The sequence below is a fragment of the Rissa tridactyla genome, chromosome 2, assembly GCF_028500815.1.
Source record: "Rissa tridactyla isolate bRisTri1 chromosome 2, bRisTri1.patW.cur.20221130, whole genome shotgun sequence".
NCBI lineage: Eukaryota > Metazoa > Chordata > Aves > Charadriiformes > Laridae > Rissa > Rissa tridactyla.
The window spans coordinates 65,494,276-65,521,609 of record NC_071467.1 but is presented as its reverse complement, the minus strand read 5'-3'; the positions used below and the strand labels follow the sequence as shown (position 1 = coordinate 65,521,609).

General features: G+C 48.6%; 1 protein-coding gene across 2 annotated transcripts in view; it reads left to right on the top strand.

Moving 5' to 3' along the window:
• Positions 1 to 258: 258 nt before the first annotated feature.
• Positions 259 to 27,334, top strand: part of RIPOR2 (RHO family interacting cell polarization regulator 2) — a 72,172-nt gene continuing 45,096 nt past the window's right edge. The window contains exon 1 of one of the 2 annotated variants that reach the window (XM_054191002.1): positions 259 to 533. In XM_054191002.1, the coding sequence (XP_054046977.1) occupies positions 473 to 533 (61 nt within the window). In that variant the 5' untranslated portion in view covers positions 259 to 472. The remainder of the gene's footprint in view (positions 534 to 27,334) is intronic. The other variant, XM_054191001.1, reaches the window with a different exon arrangement.

The following is a 27,334-nucleotide window of genomic DNA, read 5'->3' as shown; positions in this document are numbered from 1 at the left end:
AGAACCCCGGGACTGGGGGGTTACTCTGGTCAGACTGTCCCTGGGGTGAAAGCCAGCTGCTCTGCAGACCGAGCAGGGCGAATTTTTCCCTGGCTCTACCCCCTGCCACCAGAAAGGATTCACATTCATATGCAAAACCCCTACACCCTGGGCTGACAGGGCTGCCGCTGCGCAGCAGCATTAGCGGCGACAGGGCAGGGCGCGTTTTGAGCCCGTCCTGCCTGCCTCTACTCTCAAAATCAACCTCTCTCTCAGCAGTAAGGACATCCCACCTCAAAACCCAGCTCAAGAGCTGTCCGTAAAAACAAGAGGTGTTATTCATATGAATGAGACTATTTTCATAAGTGCAGATGCGGAAGCTGCTACCACCAAAATGTTTAGGAAACTGGTGAAAGGAAATAGTTGAGTGGTAGCGTAGGAACCAGTTCAAGCACTCGGCTCTGGCTGCTCCCTGAGCTGTGTCCTCGCCACGATGCAGCACGCCCCAGAAGATCCGACTGCACCCGGAGAAGAAGATGATGCCTTTGGGGAAGGTAAAGTCATCTTTTATTAAACTAATCCTTCTCCAACTCAGACTAGAGACCGGTGTCTAGCTTGGGTGGTATTTCTTTGGTAAATTTGAAGTTGCCTATGGGCTCCAAGGTCACAGGGTGACCAGACTTTCTTTTTCTCCTAAGAGAATGGAGAACAAAAGCACCCCAGATACAATAAAAATAACTTTCACACTGGCTCAGCAGCTTGCTTCCTCAACAAGGAGGTTACTGCAGAAGAAGAAAGCTGGGGGAACACCAAGTGTGTTTTCTACAGTGGCTGCACTATGCAAAGTAGAGCGTTCGGCATTCAACACCGCAGGTGCAGCTGCCGCTAGAGTAGTAGGGGCTCTTTGCAGGGGCTAAAGGCGACTTGCTACTTAAATTATCGGAGCAAAATTAGCCGCCTCCTTTCCAACTGCCACAACCCAGGGCACGGAGGCAGTGCCATAGCTTCTTATCCCTAAAACTTTCTGGGATCAAGCTGGAGCTGGATTCCTCACTGCTGTGCCGCCGTTTATGTGTTTCCCGAGTGCTACCGGGTCAAAATAGCAGAGAGGCAGATGAGACGACCCAGAGGAGGAGGAAGAATCTGGCTCAGGGTGTCTAATTTCTGCCGCTGCTCGCTGCTCCCCTTTGCACTGGAGCAGGGGCCAGAGGGAGAACTTGCTCATGCAAATCTTCTCCCGGCCCCCAGCCCTCCGCAGTTTCCAAGGGAGTTGGAGGCACAAAGAGCTGCCTGGACCTGCTCCAAGGACTGTGAACCTTTAAACTCACTTTCAGCACAGCTTCAGCAAACCTCATTTAAACAAAGCTCAGCTGCGGTTGGTATGGAAAACTTAGCAGTGAATAGTGCCAAATCAAGTTATCTGAGCCCCAGTGAAAGGCATCAACACAGAAAAGAAAGCAGTTTCAATGATGTACTGTCTGTACTCAAATACATTTCTCACGTATATATGCCCCCACTCCTAACTCCTCTGGGCTCAGAAGGGGAATGGATTTGCAGAAAGGAGAGGACAGAGCATCTGCATTCAGGAAAAAAAAAAAAAAGCATTGAAGGTACCCTGTTGTATTCCCTGCATCCTGCCCTTACACAGGTGGATGCTGCTTCCCGGGATAACCAGCTGCATGCTCTGACTCGATATGGAGATTTTCGAGTGGTCTGAAGAGCCAGTGGGATTTAGGCTTCTTTGCTGTTTCTGAAGCCTCTAGCCCATGTTCTTAACCAGAAACGTGGGAGGGAAGGTGAGGAATGTGTCCAGGTTATTCGACATTTATATTGCATTATCTGAAGGGAAAGATACAGTGCTTACAAAATCCTTTCCAGCCTCTCAGCTAAGTTGTTTCTGGCAGGGCTGATCCAGCAACAGCTAGAGGAGGCTGGCTTTTCAAAGGCAGGAACATTTTAAAAACCTCTCCATGACCCTGCTCGGAGCAGGAGGTTGGACTAGATGACCTCCTGAGGTCCCTTCCCACCTGAGTTATCCTTTGAGCCTATGAGTTGGTGACAGCCTCTTTAATTCATCTGCGTGTAACTGGGAACAAATCTACCCCAGCTGCTCTCTCGGCTGGAGGGTCTGTTGGCTCCCAAACCTGCCAGCTGGAAAGCCCAAACAACGCAGGCACGGTGCTAGCCTTCCCCATCAGCCCCCTCTCCTCTCTCTTGCAAGGGTTAGCAGGGAAACGTTAACTTTTTTGGCTGCTATTTCTGTGAGCGGCGTTGACCCCGGACAACCCGGCACTCTCCCTGGGGCCGGGTGGGATGTGAGCGGGGAGGAGCGGCGCCGGTTTCGGTCAGAGGGCATCCCCCACCCCGCTCATGCTGCAGGGAGGACCCAGGCACCGTCCAAAACTTGGTGGCAGATTTTCAGGCCAGATGGAGGCGTTTGTCAGGTGCTGAACTCGGGCTCCCAGCTCAGCACAGACCACAGCTCTTAGGGTGTGGGCTAGTTTTTTCTGAAATTTATTTTCCACATCTGGCTTGATTTGGAAAGCAGTGACGGCAGACCTCCCATCCACCTTTTTAACTTGTCCCAATGCTTAGCTACTGTCACAATTAGAGATGGCTACATCTTATTTCTTCCACTGCTGATATGCCTGGGCTTTTTCGGAGTTTGTTGCCCTCTTGTCTAGGAAAGTAAAGAACTCACTATTGCTTGACCATACAAATGTCTCATGCAACTATCCCTAGATTGTATTCAGACTGCTCTTACCCTTTGCCAAGCAGACTACAATCAATGGCTGTTTCTTTATTAAATGTAAGCATTTTCATGGTTCTTCTTGGGACCATCCCCTTGGAGATGTGGACACCGGCATGGAGCCCACCACTCCAAAACTGTTACACCAGGGACAAATCCAGAAGTTACATGATCTGTTCGCTCATACTTTATATATCTATCTACCTCTATGTCTATCTCAGGATCAGTTCGAGGATCAGCTAATATGTACAAGGACTGCTCGAATCCTTTTGAGTCGCAGCATCCCATGAGGGTCTCCTCTTCATCAGATTTTCTTCTATAATCCTCAAGTCTTTCAGCATCAAAATTTCTCAGGACAGGGTCAACACTATCCCATAATTATGGCTTATCTCCTTTGCTCCCAGCTGTGCCCACACTAAACCCAGATGAATCAGCTCACTTTCTCAAGGAGCCTGTTCTTGGAGTGATTTACCACTTCCCCAGACACTTTGCCATCTGCATATTCAGTCAGTCACTGTTTAAAGTTCCCTTTCAGGTCACTGACATAAAAAGAGTTAAATCCCATAGGGATGGAACGAATCTGTGCAGGTCCTCGCTAGAAACTGGCATCCCTGATGCCTTCAGCTGGGTTACATCTGTCATTCGGACCTGTTTCGGATCCATTCAGCATGTCCTAAATTGACCTACTCTATTTCAAGTGTCTTAGGATCCCATGCAGTACCAAGTCTTCTTTCTTACAGAAGTCTATCAACACAATGATTTGCTGTAAAACTAATGACTGCCACTGATTGCATTCCATCTCCTTTAATTTTGCTTATATGACTCCTACATTAGCTATTCTGTAACGAGGCCAGGACCACTGCCAGGCTGTCGCATCATTAGTGACACAACATTAACTCATAGCTCTCTGGAAATCCTCTGGTGTTTCAAGCTTTTTGAAAAAATCAACAAAGAGCTCCTTGGATAGTTCTTTTCAAAGCTCCAGTGTAAATTCCTCCTTTGGGAAAGATAAAGGGAAAATATTTCCCCTTTGATATAGACTATAAACTGGCACATGCAAACAAAAACATTTGTGGCAAACTTCTGTATTTTCTGCAGCATTATTGATAATTCTGCCATTTTCATCTACTTATGCATTGTTTTTCCTTATTGTACATTGATGCACAGAGCTGGGTGTGACAAGCTATAGTAAGCTTCACGAAAAATCAGTCTGATTCTTGCAATAGATATTCACAGCTTGAAAATGTTCACCCTCGAAGAAAATCTGTTAGCTAATATTCTTGTTTTCTAATAACAACCTTGCGCTTGCGTTGTGCAATCTCCTTCAAAGGATCAGCAGAGACTTTGCGAACGACTGTTTAAGTTCAGTGAAGAGAAACTCCCTCTCCTCTGCAGAGCAGCTATTGTTTAACAGGGCACAGCTGTAGTATGCAAAAGTTTCGAGAAGGAACTATTTTAGCCTCTTGAAAGTACAGGCAGTGATATGTTTCATTTCTTTTATGGCCTTGCTCACTATGTTAACTCAATGCAAGTGACTTCAGTTAGTCTTACATACGGTCGAAACACCTACTTTAGGGAAAATTCTTCGTAATTTTTAGTGACTCTAAGTGCCTGAGATTCTGAGGTTATATTTCATTAAAAAGAAATCACTTCCACTAGCACAAGGCTTCCCCTCATCGCTGCAGCCAAACAGGCGTGGGTTTTCCTTGGGTCTGTCTAAGCCGAGGAGCCAGGAAGGCTCCCGCGGCCCCCAGGACAAGGGAGGGAGGGAGGGAGATTTGGGCACAAGTGGGCTCTCTTGGCAGACCCTGGTTTCCCCCGGGAGGAGAGCTGAGTGCTCACAGGGAGGCATGATGCCACCACCCCAGCACAGCCCCAGACCGGGGCTAGGGGCTTGGCACAGCAGGAGCCCCGAGGTCAGTGCAGACACAACCATGCACAGAGTTTGCAAGCACACAGCTAACGCTATTTTGTTAGCAGCGATCAACATATCCAAACTGAGAATGCACAAGAGAAATAGAAATTGGACTGTGATTTATTGCAGATCTTTTCATACAGCTGCTCCACTCCGACCTCTCCTCACATCTCTACTTCCCACCTCCTGTATGCGCCCTCCAGTTGTACCCGTGGTAACCATGGCCTGCCTCTCAGGTTTCCAAACGATGGGGAAAAAAGGCAGAGCTGTCTTTTTCATAATGTTCAGTAAGTGCACGCTCCAGTTCAGTAGACCAGAGCCCCACTTTAGATGGCGCACTGCACGGTGTCAGAGACCCAGGGCCCTCTCCTTGCCCAGGACTGATGTGCTGCCACAGCACACAGCCACCCTCCAGCACTGCCACCCATCAAGGCTCCCAGCAGAACCGTAGCTGCATCAAACTTTTAAGGTATGCTTCAAAAATGTAGCAGATGCCTTTACATCCTTGTAAAGCCTGCCTGCCCTTTTTAAGAGAGAAAAGAGTTTTAGCTCTGGGGTTTGGGATCGGCTTTGAGGCTTCGCTGAAACGAAAGGTAGCTGCTGTTCATGGTTATGTGCACCGCCTGGTGTATTGTAACATCGCTGCTGATGTGAGAGAAAAATGAGGATAAAGTCTTGGACGTTAACTTAAAGTTGAGACATGCTTTTTATTCAGCAACAATTCAGGTTAAGCAATCTTTCTCTTCCCCTAAAGAAATACAAGACACTATGCCTTCCTCGGACATCCAGCTGCAGTGACTTGTCTAAAAGTCACATGGAGAGATCAGTGTCACAGCTTCTCCACGACCCACTGGACCAAGCTTCTTTCCGTGCTGTAGCTAGCCAGCCACTCACCTGCCACCACCAGCCCTGCTCTGGTGACAGACAGCTCAAGTATGTCCCCTCCCCACAGACTGATGCAACTTTAAGCAAATTGTCTTCTAAGGATACTCATGTGTACATATCAGTACGGTATTCCAGCAGATGTCTACCTCAGAGATATATAGAGGTATCATTTTTCCTATGTTTTCACCCCAAACAGAGTTTGACATGTCTACTTTTTTCCAGCATACACGTGCCTAATACCTGAGAAGGCTGTAGCAAAGATGAGCAGCCTTGCAATGTATTAAGCATGGGAGCTTCTCCTCCTCCCTGACTGCTGGGAGACTACGGATCATTGTCCTGAAAACGTTTACAGGTCCCACCAACCCTACCTGTCCTTTTGTCTTATCTCACGTTCCCGGAGATGGAGAACGCGGGTGCCGTACTCACTGCAGCCCAGAGGGAGAGAAGCCCCATCACTTCATCACCAAGGCAACAGTGGCTGCCTCAACCAGACAGATAGATCGCAGTCGAGACATTTGGCCTATAAACTCAGATTGAAGCACCTTTCTCCAAGAGAATGGGCAGACCCAGTTAGCGTGCTGGACACGGAAGGCATGGAAAAGCGGGTGTGCTCTTATGGAGCATTTTCGCTTATTCCTGTTTACACTAAACGCTTCGCTCACCTGTTTCTCGCAGCTGCTCCTTTTCGGTTGTGGTCCCTGGGCAGATACAGAGTTATGCAGACGGGTGAGAGAGCTTTTCCTGGTCGGAGGAGGCAGTGCAAGATGCCCGTCCCCACCCTGGTCGCCCCCACACCGACCCACCCGCAGTGCTCCGGCCCCTCGGCGCTTCCAGCTGTCCTGGGCAGCTGGAGGGCTATTTTTAACAGGACATCCCACTCCATATCTGAAGCAGAAACAATTAAGGCCCAATATTAAAAAAAGGCTGAAATGAGAGACACTTTCTGCTTTGTTGTCTCCCTATTTTTTAATTAAAGATCTTTGATCTTCTTGTTGTTGCTTTCTCTGTGTCTTGAAGGCAACTTGTTTGGTTCATATTTGCTGACAATATTTCTAGATCGCTAATAATAACACCAGTGAGGGGAAAAAAACAGATCAAATAAACAAGTGGCATTTAACCAGCCCTCAGAGAAAAGAGGAAGGTATGTACAAGCCAGAGAGAAACCACTGATTAGGTGTGCTCAGGCCACCTTCCAAGCTTGCAAAACAAGTGCCTCGCCAAAGGCTGAAGCAAAATTGCCTTCCTCTTCACCCGTTTTTTCCCCTCCTGTTTTTAGATAGTGTCTTTACAAAGCTCTGTGAAACACAAGCTTTTTGTCGGCCAGTCCCACCGTTAAAGTCACAAAATAAATGTGGCTCGGCTGGCGTGAGCTGGTGGCGTAAACAACTTCACCCCTTTAACAATTCGAGGCACAGCTCAGCCGCCTCTGAAATGAACTTCCGCCTGCCTGGATGCTAAAACCAAAGCCTTGTGGTTGGTGTACCAAGGGTGTGACAGTCACAAAACAACCGGGTCAGGAAGTGCAGAGTTAAAAGGCGAGGAGTGAAAACAGTCTGAGAACGTGAATTAGAGAGAGAGGGGGGAGCAGCCAAGCACTTGACAATGTCACAGAGGCACTAAAAAGTTGATGTTGGGATGGTTTGCCCACGGTAGGATTTCTCCTATATCTCAGCATCACTTGAGGGGTGAGGGGTGTAGTCAGGCCCCATGGAATTTTAAGCTGTATTGCCTTGATCTGGCATCGAAGAGGAGGGAAATGGTTTGAAGAGGGGTCCCGCTGTGGCTGCCACCTAAGCACTCCTTCCTCGCTGCTGAAATTCACTGCTCGACCTACAGCCGTTCTGCCAAGGGGCAGAACGTGTGTGTGTGTGTGTGTGTGTGTATTTGCACACCCCAAAAAAGCTGGGGTGGGGAGGGTGCAGGGAAACATTTACGCTGTGAAGAGCTACTGATATTCCTGTGTCTTTGGCAACTGGATAACAGGTGAAGGAAAACTGCTACGGAAATTATGAGCACAATAGGCTTAATGCTGCATAACTTCCCAGGGCTGACGTTGGCTTACTCTGGTTTAACTGCGAGTAGGCTGGGAATTAGAAAGTCCAGAGACCCAGAGCATGGATATGATGCCTAGAGTTTAAATAATTGGTAAAAAGATGGAAAGACAAGAATTGAGGTGGCAAGAAAGGAAGCAACAGAAAGAGACTGAGAAAGTAAAGTGGGATTTTGGGGAAAGCCCCAGCCCCTGCCTGAAAAAATGGCAGGGGATAAACACAGACAGGCTGTATCCAAATCGGGGCAGTTTGAATCGCTTCTATTCCAACCTTCTCAGATATTTAGAGCCCTAACTCCTCAAGTTGGTTTCCTCAAGTTCCCCTTATAGTCAGTAGTACATGCGTGTGTGTCTGAGTGTGTGTGAGAAGGACGGAGAGCAGGGGATGGAAATAAAAAGCTCCTTCAGGTGCTGATTCAGAGCATGGAAACAGAGATCCTTTCTTTAATTGCCTGCTGGAAGAGCCTGGTTCTTTCCCTGCCTGTGGCAGTCCCCTCTGCTAGCCTGGCAGCAGCTGGTGCCCACAGGGCAGCATGAACATCCACAGGGGTGGCTGGTCCCCAGGCAGGGAGACAGCCACTGTGGGAGCCAGGTAGCCTCATTTTTGTGACAGCGGGTCCCAGTTAGGAAGCCCTGCAGCAACCGCTTACCGTTAAGTTGATGGTCTACTTGTACTTTGCCTGTAAACGGGACTCGGTAGCCAGGGTACTGCCTACACAGGGCCTAGTGCACAGCAGCGCTTTTCGTTTTGCCCCGCTAACTGCTGGAAAAACTGGTGCTGCCCTATTCACTGCGGCACGCCCTCGGAAGCAAAACCGAAAACTGCCCCAAAAACTCAGACTAAACCACCTGAGCATCGCACACGAGGGCTTGCAACACCTCCCCTTTCATCATGCCAGGCTCCTCTCAGGGCCAGCCCTGCCTTTCTGCCCACCCCACTTGCACTTGTGTGATGCTCCCTTCGTGCCCCGCAATACCGGAGTGAAAAGCCCCCTGAGCTCCCCTAAGGAGCGCACCTATGGTTTGGCAATGGCAGCAGCCGAGCACGATCCTGTAGCTTCCCTGTAGGGGTGTCAGAACCACCTGCGGCAGAAGAGAGAGGGACAGCCTATCTGAGGCTCGATGGGATGGCTAAAAGCTCTGTGAATATGTCGTCATTACCACAGACATTAAGTTTTCAAGGACTCCCGCAGAACCCTCTCGGAGATGAGCTTATAAAATCTCACGTCTTTCCTCTGTGGCTCTCCAAAGTTTGTGATTAAGATTAGCCAGTGGCTAGCGAGGCTGGCTGGCATTCAGGCTCTGTGGCATAAATGGAGCTTCGTTCACATCTTTCTCACTTTGTGGTAGCTCAGGGCAGTAGAAGAGCTCTCTTGTGAACATGGATGCGACCTAGAAGGCACCGTGTTCATTTTAGAGGGTGGTTATGACTGTGTAGAAGTGCAGTTTGCCAACCAAGAGCTCCCTGTAAATCTTGGAGTCCCACTCACTGGGTTTTCTCACTCACAAAGGAAAAAGTGAAATATAGGGCAGGGCCCAGGTAATATCACAGAACTAAGAGAATTCGCACCGAGCAAATGGGCCCTTTTTCTGTCTCAAACATCACCAGCAGACCAGAGGCCACTGCAGTTTCTTAATGGAGGTGAGATAAAGTGCAGAGAGAGCACAGCCTGCATCCTCTAGGGATTCCTTGAGTTATGGGGTGGCATCTGGAGAGTCTTGTCTGATTTATAAATTGAAGTTTGGGTTACATCAGGACTAATGGATGAGGTCACAACGTGCAGCCTTTACACTGAACTAACAGATTTCTTTCTCTTGAGTGTCTTGGAGAAAGGAGAGATTTTGTAGGTGTAGATAGATTGGAAGCTAAATAGCATCTCAGATGCTCCTACAAACACAAGCGAGGAGCGCCACGCTGGCAATACTGGCATACATTTAACGAGCGAAGCCCATTTTTTATAGAGAGGGGTGGGAATGTTGAAGAGGGTCCGTATAAAAACATTCTCAAAGCGAAACGAAACCACAGGAGGAGCAGAGCCCTCCAGCACTGCTGAGCTCAGCTCTGCAGCTGGATGGCTATAGCTTTTTTTTTTGCCATTTTCCCATGGAAAAGCAGGCAGCTCGGGAGGTCCTGATCTGCTCTGCCTCTTCTGTCGCTCTGGGGAGCTTCCTGCCCTTTCTATTCCTGATGCCTGTTGTGAGACAAGGAAGAGTTAGCTTAATCAGCAACACCAGCCACTGATTAGTGCCAAGCTGTTGTCATTAATCACTTCAAAAATCACTGCACTGAAAATAGTACCCAGGGTCAGATGTTCAAAAACTGGCGTGGTTTAACCGGTGTCATTTAACCTCAGCCACAAAGCCAGGCCACGGCCCTAAAGAAACACTATTTCTTTGCTTTATGTTACATATCATTTGTGATTTTTTTAATTCAAATCCACTCACAGCCCCAGTGACGTGGCACGAAAAGCTGCTCTTCACCGTTCCTAGAGGGAACGACTGCTGCGAGTGGTTGAACGCCTCCAAGCGAAAGGCAGGCTGGACCAACAAGCAACCTGTGTGTCCCCAAAAGATGCATAGGGCCACTGACATGAGGGTTTGGTCATGAGCTTCTCCATGCTGTGGACCACCCCCTCTCCTTTGGAATCTCGGTCCAAATATTTGGCAGATGCCCTTGGGGCTCATTACGTTACAGAGGCAGCGCGTTCATTGCGCTCCCCCGAATGGCATTTCGTGTGCGCTGCACTTGTTTAGTATTTGCTATATTTAAGCCACAGAAATATGCGCTGATGAGGGAAAGAGGGCTGTGGCGGTATCTTGGAAGCAGGAAGGAAATGAAAATCATTCCTCAAAGCTGCAATCCTTTGTGCAGAACTGTGGCCCAGGAGAAGGAAAGAGGAGCACGGTCGGCCTGGGTCGCTGGCTGCACGGAGGACCCGGCTGGGTCACCCAAACTGTGGTCCGACTGGAAGTGATTTCAGGGCAACTCTGGTTTCACACTAGTGTAGACAAGGATGGAAATTGCTTGGAGCCTTTGCCACAGAGGACTCTTCCTGGGTTTCTAGTCTGAAACCGCCACGTTAGGAACATGCAGGAATGCGGGTGCACAGCACTGCAGGGTTCGTACATGGCACTTGATTTTGAAACTTGTCTGGCATTGTTTGCTTCTTTCCCTCCACCCCAGCCTTTGCATCCTTCTCCTACCTGACCATCATTTTTCCCACACCATGCTCTTCATTCCTGCAGCTCCTCTCCTCCTTGCCATGACCTGTGGGACGTGCTGAGCAGGAGGAAGGCAGAGGCGGTCTCTACTTTGCTCCTGGATGGCACAACAAGGCACGGCAAAGCCCTGGGTGCTCCTGACCCACTCTTTCAATCATGGACCTAGGATACCTTTGGTGGTTACAAACAAGTCCCACAGTGTCTTGTCTCCTGTAATAACCATCCTTTGTGATCCCTGGTCCTTCCAGGCGAATTCATAGCATGGGGTGGATGAGGATGAGGCTGGCCCAGCCATGCCTGGGACTGCTAACCAGAATGTGCTTGGGCATGTGCAAAGAAGGGCTTCGTCCTCCTCTATGCTTCAGAGCTTGCCCAAAATTTGCCTTCCAAGTGGAGGTAAGGCTGCAAGGAGAGTCTGGAGATGAACATGGGCTGGGTCCACATTTTCACTGCAGTCCTGATGTAGCCAGCAAGTTTCAGCAGCAGGCATCACTGCCTGGTAACATGGGTAGAGATGGCATCAATCTCTAAGAGACCCTCAAATGCAGTAGGTCAGCTGTCATGGTGGAAGATTCAGTTTGTGTCAGGGAGCCAGATCTGGGCACTCGAGAGCCAAGAACAGGAAAGAGCCAAGATTCAAGAGGATCCCAAAGAGGAAGCTGGGATCAGATTGAATTACTGTCTACAAAGCCAAACCCTTTCCTGGAGATGTTCTAACAGGGCCTTCTTGATCTTACACATATTGGTTGTGCTGGGAAAGGCAGCCCCAAGCAGGTATCCCACGTGCCGTGGGAAGCACTGCATCCCACTCTCCACACTTCTCCGGGCAAGGTGGGAGAGAGGGTTTTGAGGTTGTCCAGCAGCAGGACTTCAAACCAGTCCGTTGCCAACAGCATGGAAGAGGTTGTCCGACACCCACGCTCCCAAAAAGCAGACCGACAGCGCCATACCAGTTGCTTCAGATCTCTGATCACTACCATAGCTTTTTGATCATTGCACTGAGTAGCTGACTTCCAGCTGTCCAGGAAAGCAAAAATAAGTTTCCAGCAGTTTTTCATGCATCTTAATTAGAAAACAAGGAATGCTTTTCAAAAACAAGAGGGGGAAAAAAACAAGGCTAGAGCTGCAGTACTAGACATGCCATCCACACACTTGGCATGCACTTAAGAGTGGCTCAGCCGGCCCTGGTTGCTAAGCAGTCTAAGAAACTGGAATGTGCTGCTCCCTCCAACCCTCCACGAACTCCTCCCCATTGCCACCCAAAACCTGCCCAGAAGAGGCATCGGGGCTGATTTTTGAAAGGGGGACAGTTCTGGGGGGAAAAATGCAATCAGTGTCTCCTTTGTCCTGTTCCCCCAAGTTATATATGTGAGGGCAGGTAGGGTGTATGTTTGTGCATATGCCTCCTGAATTTAACTTGCTACCTTCAAATGGGGGCAGAAGGACAGGCTGTTGGTGGGAAGTGTTCTTGCTCTGAAGGCTGCTATCTCAGACCACCACAAATGCAGCAAGGTGGGGCAAAAAGGAGATAAAAGGATTGCCTATGGAAGACGTTATCTCTTGCGGTGCATCAAAAGCTAAAGGCAACTCCCCTTTCCATCCCTAGCCCTCTCCCTCCTCCCCCATAGCTGTTCCTTGGTGTACCAACTGTGTCCTGACCACCATGCCCCAGGGCACAACCACTGTGTTATACTGTAGTCATTCCCAAAGATCCATCTGTGCTGAGCATCTGGACAGAAGTCCCAGAAAATTGAATCCGTTCCTGAATCAGTGCAGAAGATCAGTGCAAGTAACTTTTTCCCCCAAAGTGCCCTGAGAGCTGCAGGTGGAAAGCTTTGCAAAAACAACATCAAGAGAAATGAGGAACTTAAGGGTGGAGCAGCAGCACAGTGATGGGAAGTAAAAAGGGGGGAAATGGTTGCACAGTGGTTAGAGGATGTCAGCAGTCAAAAACAAGTGGGTATCAAACTCTTTTAGAAGGAGAGCAAGAAGCGTTACAGGATGACAATAAGCGCAAGTCAGATGTACTGGGCAGGCTCAGCGGACAGAGAAAGTATAAATATGGGAATGGAGTCAACCCAAAGAGCAGCATGGTCAGGGTGTAGTATAGAGAGCAGGAGATTTGTGGCAACACTTTAATATGTTTAGCTGGAAAGAGTAATGGTGAACTTGCATACGGTCAGCAAGTTAAAGCTCATGCCTTGCCCAGATTGCTCATGACAGGGGTCAGGCTCTTGTCTTTTACCTTTCCTCTTTCCAAGCGATGGTTCTGGCACCTGCTATGCTCCCCACTCTGAAATCTGATCATTCACCTCTTTTTTTGGACCACATTCTCCAGGTAAAAGCACTCAGGTTTGCTACCTGTGTTCCCACAGGAGGCTTGCCTGGGTGTGATACCTGCTGGAGACGTCCCGTGGGGTGTCCATCAGTGATCTGAAGATGCCATGAGCTTCCAGGCACCCCTTTGTGAGCCAGGGAGTTACACAGAAACACAGCAAAGAAAAAGCCCATACACAAATTGTCTTCCTTAAGGGCTAGGGCAGGCCTGATCTACCTCAGACATCCAAAGCTCAAAGCCATGGTCTACCCACCGGCGCCCTGCCTCCTTTGGCCTCTTGCTAATCTGAACATGCTAACGAGAGAACTCCATGCAAATTGCTACCTGCATGGTCTGCTGAGCATTGCAACCCACCACCAACCCTTGCTTTCGGGTGAATGGAGTCACCTAGGACCAGGTTAAATCTTTGTGTCTGCATAACAAACACACATTCCTGCAGCAAGCAGGGAAACTGCAGCAATATCGCACTTTTTCACGGGGCTCAACACAGAGTCCTCCCTCAGAATATCTTCTGGGGGAAAGAGGGCTCCTCTCAGACCTCTATCCAGACTACTGAGTCCTGCTGCCCGTTTCCAGGTTTCTCTAGATGACACGTCTGCAATGGAGCTGAAAGCCAGGGGGTCTTCCTGCTCTGCTGATTCGGGGGATTCAGTGGTCTGGAGCCCATGGGGCGATGGGAAAACCGAAGTTCTTCTCATTGTATCCACCCCCCAGACCGGTGTGTAACTGATGCGTATCAGCCAGAAAATCCTGCTCAGCCCATGCAAAAAGCCTTCCAGGTGCCTGGGAGGAGCAGAGCATTTAGGTATTCTCAGACTATAATCTCTTCTCTGATAATCCTGATTTACTCTTTGGCTTGGGAGCAAAGGCTAATAGAAAGCAAAGTGCTCCAGCAAATCCCGGCAGGTAATTTAGGAACTCTGGCTTAGTTCTCTCAAGTATAATGTGGGGTTTACCATTGCTGGGAATTAGTGTTTGTGAAGGTGCACTGGCGCTGGCAGGGAGATGGAAGTGGAGCATAATTGGCAATTACCGGTTTGGAGAGGTCACTGTTTTCTAGCGACAAAGCTCGAATCAGCTGTTGTCACTTGGAAATTTCACTGGGGACATTCATGCTGACCTATTTTGAACATAACAGCAGATTACACTGCAATACAGTGAATAATTTATCGGAGTTGTAGCATGATCACAGGCACAATACAGCGGCAGCTTCGGTTCCTGCCTAATGATGGAGGGAGGCAGAGCTCTCTGGCATTTTCCACTGATTTAGCAAAACAAGACACACGTGGAACGACTGACCCGAGCCTTTCAAAAGCATGTGTGTCAGGACAAATACATGTCCAGAAGGACTAAGTGGGGCAAAGATTTTATCTAGAGCATCCGTAAACCTACTCTGTCTCCTAGGAGTTCCGGCATGCGGCAGCACTGGGAACAGAGAAGTGGGAATGTGTGTAGGGTTGGGGGTGATGGAGAGGAGGAAATTAACTTTCTGCGTTTGCTATGCAAAACTGTATTGAGAAACCAAGAGAAATAGCTCATACATCCCTAGCACATGTATTTGCATAGGACAGAGAATATTTCCTTGAAAGAGGAGGCTGCAAATGAATGAGGTATTTGCATCTGCAACCTTAAGTTCAAAAAATCTTCTGCAAGATAAGACCAAAAGGGCCAGAGGGAATTTCTAACATGGGTTACACACAGAGTAATTGCCAAGAACTACTGTAGGAGGCTCAAGGTTGAAGTAAGATGCTGCAATTCTTTAACAAATTAACCAGGCTTCCACAGTGAGAGCTGCCACCCCCTAAAAGGCTGAAATGGAGTCAAAAGCATATTAAGTATGCATGATGAGACATTTATAGCTTTCAGCATTGCCACAAATATTCCCTCTCCTCTTCCCCTGGCATTCCACAGCCCGAAGCACACAGCTGCTTTTTCCAGAAAACAACTTCCCCGCCTCGGCCTCAGAGTTCACATCCTATGTGAAACACATGAAACGAGGGTGTAGTCGATTCAGTCAGAGACACAGAAAGGTCACCCTAAAAATTTCACCTCGCAGCTACAGCAGTAGCGCTGTGTCGGCAGTGGCCCCTACACTTTTTCCAGTGGAGAAGCGGTTTTCCTCTGGAAATGCCACCGCTGCGATAGCTGTAGAGCCCATCCGAACTCCGAAACCTTGGAAACGGCCCACAGGCCCCAGAGGTCTGCACGCCAGCGTGAAGAGCATCCATTTCTGCTGTAACTGAATCTGGAGTAGTTTTCTCTCATTTCTTCTCAAGGCTACAGGGTGCTGTTTATTTTCAGCATACAATATAAATAACACATGTTCATTATTACTGCTGAAAATTACTTAAGACGATAGGTCAGATGGAATTGGCAGCTTGGGTTTTTTATTCAGTGAGGCTTTTTTTTTCCATGCACCGTGCCCTGCGAAACCCCAACTCTTTTTCTTTGCTGTCATTTCCTAAACTTCTCCATATGGTATCACCCTCTGTGTGACAGGTGTGTGTGCTCCATGAAAAACATTTTCTTCTGAAAGGGTGAGTCTACCTATCCTGACCCAAACAGGGAAAGACAGGTATATAGGGAGAATATCAGTATTGCCTCCTCAAGCCGCCTTCCAAATTGTGTCTATTTATGAACCCCACAGACTTGCCAGAGATGCCCTCTGCGCCCCCCCCCCCCTGCCAAAAAAATAAAAAAATAAAAAAATCACTTCCAGCTGTTTCAGAGGCAGAAGGGAGAGCTTGTTGAAGGACTCTGCAACAGCTTTAAATGTTGGAAGAGGAACAGCAAATCATACAGAAAATAGGACATGAGTGTTTGGTACTTTGTTGTTGAGTGACGGCTGATGTAAAAGTCCAGTATGAAAAAAAAGCTGCAGAAGAGAAATTAAGTCCTAAGGGCACCAAGAAATATATGCAGAATCCTTACCTTTATAGAGAGATGTGTTTATAGTAAATAGGGCTATATAATTTTGAAGGAAGACTGAATTTGAAGAAAATACCCCATAATCTCTGGGAAAATACAGCATTCCTGCCTTTTTTTCTTTCTTGGGGTAATACAGGAAAGATGGGCAGCGGAAGAAATGTAAGCTCCATTCATTGCAATGTTCTTTCCTTCCTATTCACATCTAACTGCTGCTTTCTTCCCTCCCAATATCCAAATGTAGAGGCTGCTCTCGCACACGCTACCGAAGGCAATGGGAGGCTACCGGGAGTAGCCCACCAGACACGGGGGGAAGGGGAGCGGCGACGGCCCGTTCCCGGCACCTGTTCGCCGGGGGACGATCAGGGGAGTATTTTGCGTGTGTCCAATCCTTTGGCCAAACCGGCCGAGAGGCAACGAGGGCCGAATGGAAATCGGGAAGAGACCCGCCGCCGCTGCCCAAAAAGGTGCAGGGAAACCGCCGGGGCGAGATGGGGGGAGCCCGTCGGGGGGGTCCGCACTCCTCCGCACCGCCCGTCGGGGGATCCACACACCCCTTCGCATCCCTCTGGACTAGCCGTGGGGAGCTCCGCACCGCCCGTGGGGGGTCCGCACCCCTCCGTACCGCTTCGCTCCACCCGTGGCGGGGGGGGTCCGCACCCATCCGCACCCCTCTGCTCCGCCCGCGGGGGGCTCCGCACCCCTCCCCACCGCCCGCGGGGGCGGACCGCGACCGCGCAGCGCCGCGCAGCAGCACCTCCCTCCTCCTCCGCCTCCGCCTCCGCCTCCGCCTCCTCCTCCTCGTCCCTCCCGCAGCTCCGCAAGGAAAAGCCGGCAGCGGCTGCGCTCGCTGCCAGAGCGGCGGTGCGCTGCGACCGGAGATGGGCTGCCCCCTCTCCTCCTCTTCTTCCTCCTTTTTAATTTAAAAACAAAAAATAGATTTTTTTTATTATTTTTTTTTTAATTCTTATTAGCTATCGTTAGCGTTGCGGTTGCGGGCGCTGCCGCCGGGGATGGGGCTCGGCGGTGCCCGAGGAGCGCTGGGCGGCGGCGGGCGCCGGGGCGGGCTGTGAAGCGGAGGCGGGCGGCCCCGCCGGCAGCGACAGGTACCCGGGCGGTCACCGGCGGGTGGGTGGACAGAAACCCGCGTGGGAAGTGGGAGGAAGGTGAGGGGGGGTCCCGTTCCCCAGGCGGGACGTGGCCGAGCTGAGCCCCGAGAGCTGGAGGGGTCGGCTCCGGTCCAACGCCCCGCCGGACCCGGGGGTTAGGAGGAAAGGGTTTTTTTTTTGAGGAGGGAAAAAAGGGGTTTCTGTGGGGCTTCTTATGTATGGTTTTAGGGTGGGAATGTGAAGAAAATCTTGGTTGTGGGTGTTCGCTGAGGGACACGAAAAGCTGTGCAGAGGAACTTGGTTTAATGTTTTCTCTGAGCGCATGGAAGTGCTTAGCCTTGTTTCCATAAAAACAAACAAACAAAAAAATCTCAGAGTTTCCTTAGGTCTTGTCTTTCTATTTCCAGTGAGCTTTTATGGTATTACTGGTTAGAGGAAAGCTTAGACCCTCTTAAGTTTTCCTTTCAGTCTCTGGCTCATTCCCAAGGACTGATGCAAACATATTACACCCTGGCATTGCACTTCAGTTTACCTTTGAATGCCCTGGTTACAAAAGGTCATCCGAATCCTATGACTGATCTTTCTATTGCGGTGTTAACTGAGCATTTTGCTCTCTCTCATTCAAAGTTTCAAAAAGCTTTCTGGAAACTGTGTGTGTGCGTTTGTGTGTGTGTGGCCATTCTGCCTTTGCACCCTTTCATGCGTCTGGCTGGGAAGAGCTGAATGTATTTTCAGCGTAATTTCTGCATTCATTAATCTGGCCGTGCATTCTGCCATGCTCATCTTAATTACTGTGTTTGAGCTGCTGTCACGCAGCTGGAGCCCGGGGCAGGGAGCACACTCCCAAACAGAAACATTATCTTCATCCTCTCCAGTGGCTAATTAGATTTCACAAGCATCCCGCTCCTTCTGAATAAACAGAAAGTGGGAGCATACCCAAACGGGGGGGCTTCAGGAAGGAGACAAGAGGAAGGTGTCATTCCTAAAAGACTTCTGTGCTCACTACCCAGCCGTCTCTGAGATCTTCATGCGCCGGGAAGAGACAGAATGACATCTGGCTTATTGTGGCCACATTTGAGGAAGGTATCCACTGGGATGGGTTAGAAGCTCTGCTTTGTAACCATAACGGGCAAACATGACAGATTGCTCCACACTTAAGTATGGGTGGCTATATATTACACAGTGGGAGTCTAAAGGCAGCAAAATCTGTCTTTTCTTCCATAAATTCAGCATTTTCTCAGCCAGTAACTAAATCACTGGGACAGTCACTTAAGATGGTGTCTGTGCTGCTTGCAAGTGCAGTTAAGCGTGTGTGCAATGGGGAATTTTAAAATCCCAGCATCCATAACCTGATGCTGGTTTAACTTTTGACATCCAAGGAGCACTTCCTTGACAGGGTGCGGGCTTTGGCGTTGGGGTGTTTTTTTGTTTGTTTCTTTGTTTTTCTTTTTAAGAAGCAACAGATTGAATTTCTTTCCACGATCTTGCCTAAGGAACAGAGCAGTTAGCTTTTCTGTGTCTCTGCTCCTCTCTTGAATGACAATACTGTTATATCTTAGAGGTTTTTCTGTAGCAGAATTAATATTTCTTAAACGCTTAGGAATGTGTAAGTCTGTGGTTTGTGAAGGAGCATCCCGAAGTGAGAAGGTTCCTTTACCTCCTTGTGGTCTCAAGGCACATGACCATTTTATTCACCTGTATCACAGAACAAACACTCAGGGTAAGAGCGGCACAAAGCACGGCCTCAAAACTCACAGCAGCACGTTCAGACGCCACGCAGGGTTACCTTTCACTCTTTGATGTTTTTAAAGCCAAGCGAGCAGACAGGTAACTTCCAGACAAAGCATGCTGCTGGGAGAGGTCCGTTTCTGGGGGAAGCCGCCTTGCTTCCCCACTGGGAAGAAGCGGGAGCGAGAACTAAAGGCAGCATTGGCTTTTTCCAAAAAAGGGATGGCTGGTCTGACTTTTTCTTTTTTTTTTTTTTCTCATGCTATACATGTGGCAGTGACAAGCTGCTCACGGACAGCCCGCTTACTGGGGTAGTTTTCATCAGTCAAGCTAAGCCGCAAGCAGAGAGGGGGAGATAGATAGGTGGCTTGTGTCTGTGGCCATTTAACCAGCGCAAGGCATCAGCCGCAAGCAGACAGGGAAGGAGGCGAGGAGAGCGATGCCTGAACGCACACTCCTGGCACGGGCTCGTTAGTGAGGACCAGGAGATGAATTAGGATCAGATCAGGCACCTGTCACATTTCAAGCTGTGTGGTTCCTGGATGACTCTATTAACAGAACGTTAAGAAACCTGGTTATTTTCCCACTTAGCAGGAGCTCGGAGGCCACTGTTTTGTTCACTCGACTTCCAGCGCTTGCCGCTCTTCTGGCGAGGGGTGTGTGCGTGTGTATGTGTTAAAGAAGTTTCTCAGTAAGAGATTTTAAAAACAATAACGACGAAGAGCATGCATTGACTAGATTTCCACCACCCCCCCGCTCCAGGTTTTGCGTCGGTTGTGTCAGTGACTCCAAGATGTGCTTGCCCTTTTGGAAGGCAGAGAGAAAGAATTGGGCTCACTGTGAACTGAAAATCAAATTTAAAGTCTTTTGACACCAGCAGGAATTTTACTCGGGGGGGACTCCACAAGCCGTGGTGGCTGGACTTTGGATTTGCAGCAGTGTAAACTAGAATTTAATTTCCTCCCTGTAGCTGAGTTGCTTGTATCACTGTCCTTCAGACAATTTTAGTTTTACCAGATCAAGGCAGGAGGGCATTCTGTGCGCAGAAGAGCCGGGCGGCCAGGGGAGGAATGGTGGGATGGGCTTTGCCAACTCCCCTGTGAGGGGGTTGGGAGGAGAGCGGCAGCCGGAGCCAACCCTGGATGCAATAAACTGGATCATATTATATATCTCTGCCTAATGTCAGGAATGGCTTAGCAAAGGCTAGGCAGCCAGCTCACGTTGAGCCCCACGACCGGTCCTTCCCTGCATATCCCAAATCAAAGCAGAAGCAGCGTATTTTCCTGGCCACTGCTGCCCAGCAGCTTTATGTGCCAACGCTGCTTTTGTACTCTCCTGTCCCAGCCTGGGTGGGCTGGGCTGGGGCTGGCTTGCTCTTGCTCCTGTCTCACAGAGCTGGTGCTCTAGCTGCTGCTTCGGGCTGGTATTTCAAGGGGAAAGAAAGCAGCGGGTACCAGGTAATCCTCTCCCGCAGCTGGTTTTACCCCCACTTGGCAACCTAGAGACAGCTGCCATGCCAAAACCTGCTTGAGCATCCTCCTGTGGGCAAGCACTTCTTGTTTGCTCCCTGGAACACCTTGTGCTCTTGTTTTATTGCAAGTGGGCCGCAGTTTTATCTCAACTTGCATAGAATCCTAGAATAGGTTGGGTTGGAAGGGACCTTTAAAGGTCACCTAGTCCAACGCCCCTGCAATAAGCAGGGACATCTTCAACTAGATCAGGTTGCTCAGAGCCCCGTCCAACCTGACCTTGAATGTTTCCAGGGATGGGGCATCTTCCACCTCTCTGGGCAACCTGTGCCAGTGTCTCACCACTCTCTCTGTAAAAAATGTCTTCCTTCTAGTCTGAATCAACCCTCTTTTAGTTTAAAGCCATTACCCCTTGTCCTGTCACTACAGGCCTGCATCCAGGGGATTTGTATTCAATCCCCCAAGTCGTGGCTCTCCAACTCTACCTTTGAAGTATCTTTGCTGCTGGGTCTGGTGCTATTGGGAAGAAAGAGAACCCCCCTCTCCGACCAGGTCCAAGTTAATTAGGAAGCCGCAGCGAGGCTCCAGGAACCGTCTGTATCCCAGCTGTGATCAAAAAGCAGGTCCCAGTACGTGCTGCCCTGCTCACTGGAAGGCATGGAGAAGAGCAGGTTCCTTGGCGCTCTTGAGTTGCTTTTTGGCAGCATCAAGCACAAACCTTGCCTTGGTCTTTGCATCCAGGCTCTGTACCCGGTGGCCTCAATAAGAAGCAAGTCCTCTAAGAGTGATGCAAGAGCTAACTGGGTTTTTTTTTTCCTAAACTTGTCTTTTTCTGCTGTGTTTTTCTGTTACAAGGGTATCCTGTAATTTTTACCCCCCAACCAGCACAAAAGAAACGAGGGATTAGCACAGAAGTATGCGAGCATCTTTCTTCTTTTCAATGGGAGGAACAAATTGGAGCTGACAGTTCCCTGGAACCAGCGCAATACATGAAGTAGTCACAATAATACATTTTATCTTCCAGCCCTTTTAAAGCATCAGAAGCTCTCCGGTCTCTGATGCCTCCAGTAAGCTGACCTTGGCTGGCAGAGCCAGCCACCTCATTACTGCTGTCCCACTGCTCACAGCCTGCCCTCTCTCCCGGCCCTCACGCAGCCCGATTAGCTGCAGCAGCTAGAGCTTCCCAGGTCAGGCAGCCTGCTGGTAACCCTTCAGTGACACCAGGTCTGTTTCAAATAATCCCTTCTGCAAGAAACCATTTTTTAAATTATTTTTTTTTTCTTTTAATTCAAAAATAACATTTAGCTGCAACACCCAGAGATTTGTCAGGGTTGACTTTTTCCTGAAAGCGTGACCAACAGGAAAACTTTAAGCGATCCATCAACTCCAAAAAGCAGTCGCGGCAGTGAACAATCTATCCAGCCATCGCTGAGGTTCTGCTTTTAGCTTGTGCCTTCATGTCCACAAAAGACCAGGCTAGCCTGGCCCTGTGTATTACTAATTAAACCTTTCTATTTGAGCTGACCAAAGGAAGGAACTCATTTACAACGAAATCTGTAGGAGACAGACAGGCAAATAAGCACCTGCAAATAGCTGCGGGAGGTTTGTGTTTCAACAGACGGGGCAAGGTTGAGCACCGCAGCTTCCTTTCTCTTCCCCCAAATTATCATCTCGCTGTCTGAGCAGCCCAAACAGCTCGATTTGTCCCTCAGCGAGATGTCTTTCCTCTTTGTCAAATTTATCTTACTAGGAGACTGAGGCAAAACAAAGGAAAAATAGGGCTTGTAGTGAATGCACCCCTTGAAGATGCCTCAGACGTCTTGGGGAGAGGAGCTAATGGTTGGGGGGGCTGAGAAGGTGGCGCTGGTCCATGGTGGTGCGAGAGGCGGGCAGGTGGGATGGTCGATGTCGCTCTGTGTTCAAAGTCCAATGAGCGTTTTCTAGTCGTATGACATGAGGGAAAGGGACTTTTCCATAATTGAGCAACCTGACATCCTCTGTTGGTATTTAATTTAAAAATGTTTGGTTTTAAAACTTTAGTTGCGGAACAGAAGTAGGGACATATGTTACAGCTTTGTGCAGTCACATCCCCACAAGCAGTCTTTGGCCAGGGGGTTGCCCCGCGTATGGAGACACCTTTTCCCCCCCTCATCCCTGCAAGCACTGCCGGGCTATGGGAGCAACAGCTATCCCTGTGCACTTTCCCAGCCATACAGGCGCGTCCGTGGGTGATGATGCTGTTGAAAAAATGCCACTGCTCAGTTAAGTGTATAATGTGCCAAGTCCCGCGTGACTGACTGTCCTTTCCTTGTCTCGTTGGGTACGTCTGCAAAATACCACTTTGTTAGTTCAAAGAAGGAGTTGGGGTTTTGCACGGGGATGACTGGGGGATGGGAGGCAATTTGCTGTGAGGTGCTCTTTCAACCATGAGGCGTTTTCCTGAATTCAGTGTAACACTCGCAGGCCACATCTACTTAGATATACACAGAATCTTATTAATAACAATAGACATCCGCAAAAGTAAACAGAGATGAATGTTTAGTTTATTAGCTGTTCAGGTTATTAAAACCAAGAGCTGGAAGTGCTCACAAAGTCATCTGTGCTACGCGAAACCAAACTGAAGCCATATTAAAAATGCTAAGACTTCAGCTGAGGCTGGAGAATAATCAGTTTAAAATGCTGCCTGCATATACCAAGGTTTTGGTTTCTTTGAAATTAGAGGGAGACGTTGCCGTCATCTTCCCAGACGGCAGCTGGACCACAAAGCCTTGTTTCCATGCACGCAGGTGCTGGACTGGGAAGTGCTTCCAATATATTTGATTTCCACGCCGTATGCTGAAAGCGGAAGCTCCCTGAAGGTTAGATGGCTTTTCATCTGCAGTGACCCAACAAGGGGTTGCTTTTTCCCCATTCTTTCCTGGCTCTGCCCTTAAAAAGAAAATAATCCTCCTGCTTCCCAGTAGAGAAGGCACCGGTGGATCCAGTGTAACAGCTCCTATGCCTGAGCAGAAGCCAAATGCTGTAGGCATGATTTCTCCAGCCACTGTATTTCTTACGGGCATGTCGTTCTGCCACCAGGTGAGGAAGAAAATTGCTTCCCTTGGCAAAAGGAGAAAATAGTTTTCCTTCATCATATGAAACCATTATATCCTCCTTTTCCTATACCCAGAATGATGGTCCATCACTGTTATGTGAATTGGAAAATGCAGAAACCTCAACAGAGAAGGAAAGGAGAAAAGAGTGGGAGGGCAGTGGAGGACAAACTGCGGGGTCAGTCCTATAAGCCGTTCATTAGCCTGCGATGGCCCCTGTGATGGTGGGCTTTTCTTTTCAATGGCAGACTGTGGAAAAGCGGGGCTGTGCCGAGATGCGTGCAGCCTTAATTTGTGCAATGAAAAGTTATGCAAGATAATTACCTTGTAGTTCAGCAACAATAGACGCTGTCAGATCTGTTTAATCCATGCTCGGTTTATCCTTAATGTCTCTGTATCTGAAAGACTCAAATGGTAACTAATCCTATAGCATGGCTGGACCATATGACGTTTTAAACTCAAGATTTCTTTTTTTAATGCTCACTACAGATTAAATTTAACAATTTAACCTGACTAGATCTACTTACCATATATTGAAGGGTTTCATCAGGTTTGCATTGGCTGTGTCTGTGACAGTAAACTACGGGCATTTGGGATTGTTCTCAGGCACAGACCTGCCTGTACCTGTGGCATTAAATTCCATTGTCCTCCAAAAGAGGGAAGCACATGAAGACTGCTTTGGGAATGGTCCTTGGCCCGTGCTGCTTCCCGAACCATGCCCAGTAGTTGTGTGGGAGAGCACGAAGTGGCCCAAGCCAAGTCTGTGCCAGCAATTGCTCAAACAACATAACCTCCTTTGCCCCAAGGAGCAGAAAGCCCTTGCAGATTCAAGAGGGAACAGCTTTTCTATACTGAGAAACTTAGAATCACAGAATAGGTTGGGTTGGAAGGGACCTTTAAAGGTCATCTAGTTCAATGGCCCCCTTCCCCCCTGCAATGAGCAGGGACATCTTCAACTAGATCAGGTTGCTCAGAGCCCCGTCCAGCCTGACCTTGAATGGTTCCAGGGATGGGGCATCTACCACCTCTCTGGGCAACCTGGGCCACCCTCATTGTAAAAAAATTCTTCCTTCTATCTAGTCTGAATCTTCCCTCTTTTAGTTTAAAGCCCTTACGCCTTCACAGCAGGCACTGCAAAAGTTTGTCCCCATCTTTCTTATAAGCCCCTTTAAGTACTGAAAGGAGGTAGTAAGGTCTCCCCGGAGCCTTCTCTTCTCCAGGCTGAACAAATCCAACTCTCTCAGCCTGTCTTCACAGGAGAGGTGCTCCAGCCCTCTGATCGTTTTTGTGGCCCTCCTCTGGACTCGCTCCAAATATGTCCATGTCCTTCTTATGTTGAGGGCCCCAGAGCTTGATGCAGTACTCCAGATGGGGTCTCACCAGAGTGGAGTAGAGGGGCAGAATCACCTCCCTTGACCTGCTGGCCACGCTGCTTTTGATGCAGCCCAGGATATGGTTGGCCTTCTGGGCTGCGAGCGCACATGGCCGGCTCAACCTGATCACTACTGAAATGAAATGTGATTTCAGAAAGCGGCGGCAAGGAGAGCAGTTCTCCATAAAATTGTAGGTATTTTTTTCAAGCGGTTCCTGTAAACACTTGTGTATCTATAAAGATGTCCTGCTTTTTTGTGCTGGTGGGCTGCAACCGCTCAGTGTAAAACCGCATTGTGGGTCAGGGAGCTGGGATACCTGTGCCTTCTGGCAGCCGCACGCAGCAGTCGCGTTCCTGGTGTTGCTCAGCTGCCCTGTTGGTTGTCAGATCTCTTCTCCGGTACCAGGGTCATTAACACAAGCTTTTCCAAGAGTGACCCTCTACCTAGCACAGACTCCCCTCACCCCTTCATCCTGCATCAAATCTCTTTCAGCTGCTTTTTACAGCTCCTTTAATGATCCTGGGTATGGGTAGAGAAGATGGGGGTGGTTTGGGAGAAGGTTAGGCTGTTTGGTGGTACTAGGTATGCACTGTTGTCTCCTATACCCTTGAGAGTTTTTAAAGATTAAAATGCTTTAACCAGAAGAATAATAGCCTCAGCCATAACTTTAAAGAAAAGTTCTAAAAGTCATATATGTAAGATCTTCTCTAGCACAAGATTCAAGTTCTGAATTTAAATGAACTGAAGCCGAGAGACACGAGTTACATCAGAGCACACAGCCTCTCTTGGTAGTGCATGGACAGTGTTCACCTACTTGATGTACTAGAAGAGAGCTTCAGACACATGCTATAGCCAAATATAAAAGAAGTAACAGAGGACTTTTATGGCAATGCTCTTGAAATGGCCACACTTGTGAGGTGTCAAAAAGATTAAATAAATCCGTTGCTGCAATGCTCCTGTCTGGGACAAGAACATCCAGCTTTAAAGATCTTCTGTCCTAAAACCTGGGGCGATGTATCTTCACCAATATTTTAGTGAGTGATGTGCCATTAAGACAACCCTTGAAATAGAACAATCATATAAACATCCAAGGCGTTTTAAGTCACCCTAATCCCACCTATTTAAAGAGGAGCAGCACAGCCTTTGTATCTCATTAGCGACTGAAAGGATTTGACAACAATGATGTTTTACTTTCCTTTCAGGGATGAAAAGCCTATCCTATTTGTTTAATTTAGCTCACTCTTGCTTATATTAGAGCGTACCTGGAGTGGATACCAAGTACAGCTACAGTTGGTCTGTCTTGGCTGAAGCAAAACAAATAATCTCTAGAGCAGCCCACTGGTTACCTAAACCATCCTACACGTGTTTACTTGATGCATTTATTTTCCTGCAGATAAAAGGAGGCAGTAGCCTCCGACTGCTGTCCTTGCCCGTGCTGCTGCCATCTGCATTAAGCGAGGGTTGTAAACAGCAGAAATACGGGTGCAAAGTACTAAGAGAACACAGCACTCTTAAGGATGATTTTCTATTAAACACTGCTGGGTCATTGCTTTTCTCTCCTGTCAGTGAGAGGGTTTTTATGTTCATTGCTTACACAGTCTGAGAACATGAAGCCACTCCACTGCTTACACTTGACACATGAATTTAGGTCACTTGCTCAGAGGCATCATGGATTTTGCCAAAAGATTCCCACCAGAGTTGCATCTGTTGACATAGATAGTGGGGCTGACTTACCCCACTTGTTCTCAGATCTTACGGGCTCGTCCAAATGTTACTGTTGGTCAGTAAGGGACAAGGGAGACCACCAGCACCACTCGTGGTTTCCGAGGCCTCCCCTGCTGCTAATGCTTCCAACAGTGCCCAATAGGTTGCTCGCTTTTTGTGATCGGAGCGGACAAATTGAAATTCCACCCAATGCGTGTTGTCAACCGGGCAGTGTTCGGTGGCATATGCCGAAAGAGGTAGAGAAGTCGCCAGGCTGCTGCTAGACGGAGCGATTCCCACAGCCCGTTTTGCATCCTGCTAGTCTTACTCCTTCTCACAAGATCCTTCCTGGTAGTTTATCTCCTAATATAGGGAAAGATAACAGAGCAGCACAAAGCCTTCCACCTTTACTATTGCGTCACACTGCCAAAATGACAGGGTGATCCACCACGTGCGCAGGTTGCTTGCGCTGAACCCCTGTTACGGATTTGGGGCAAGGTGGATTTGAAGCACGCAGAGATCATTCTCAGTTGATTTTCAGAAATGCTTTTTCTTTAGATTATTTGCTGTCACTTGAATGGCAGGGTGGCTTTGTTTTTAATTAAATCTTTAATTGACATAAAGAATAATCAATGACGAGTAGAATTGGAGTTGACTTCTAATCAAAGATAATTCTGCATACCGGGGTGGGTTTGAAATGAATGAACGTCAAATCCGATTAGGCGGCTGGATTCTGATCCCTCAGCCACGCTCATATGTACTGTTAAAGACCAAATTTTGCTTGTCTCCATGAATG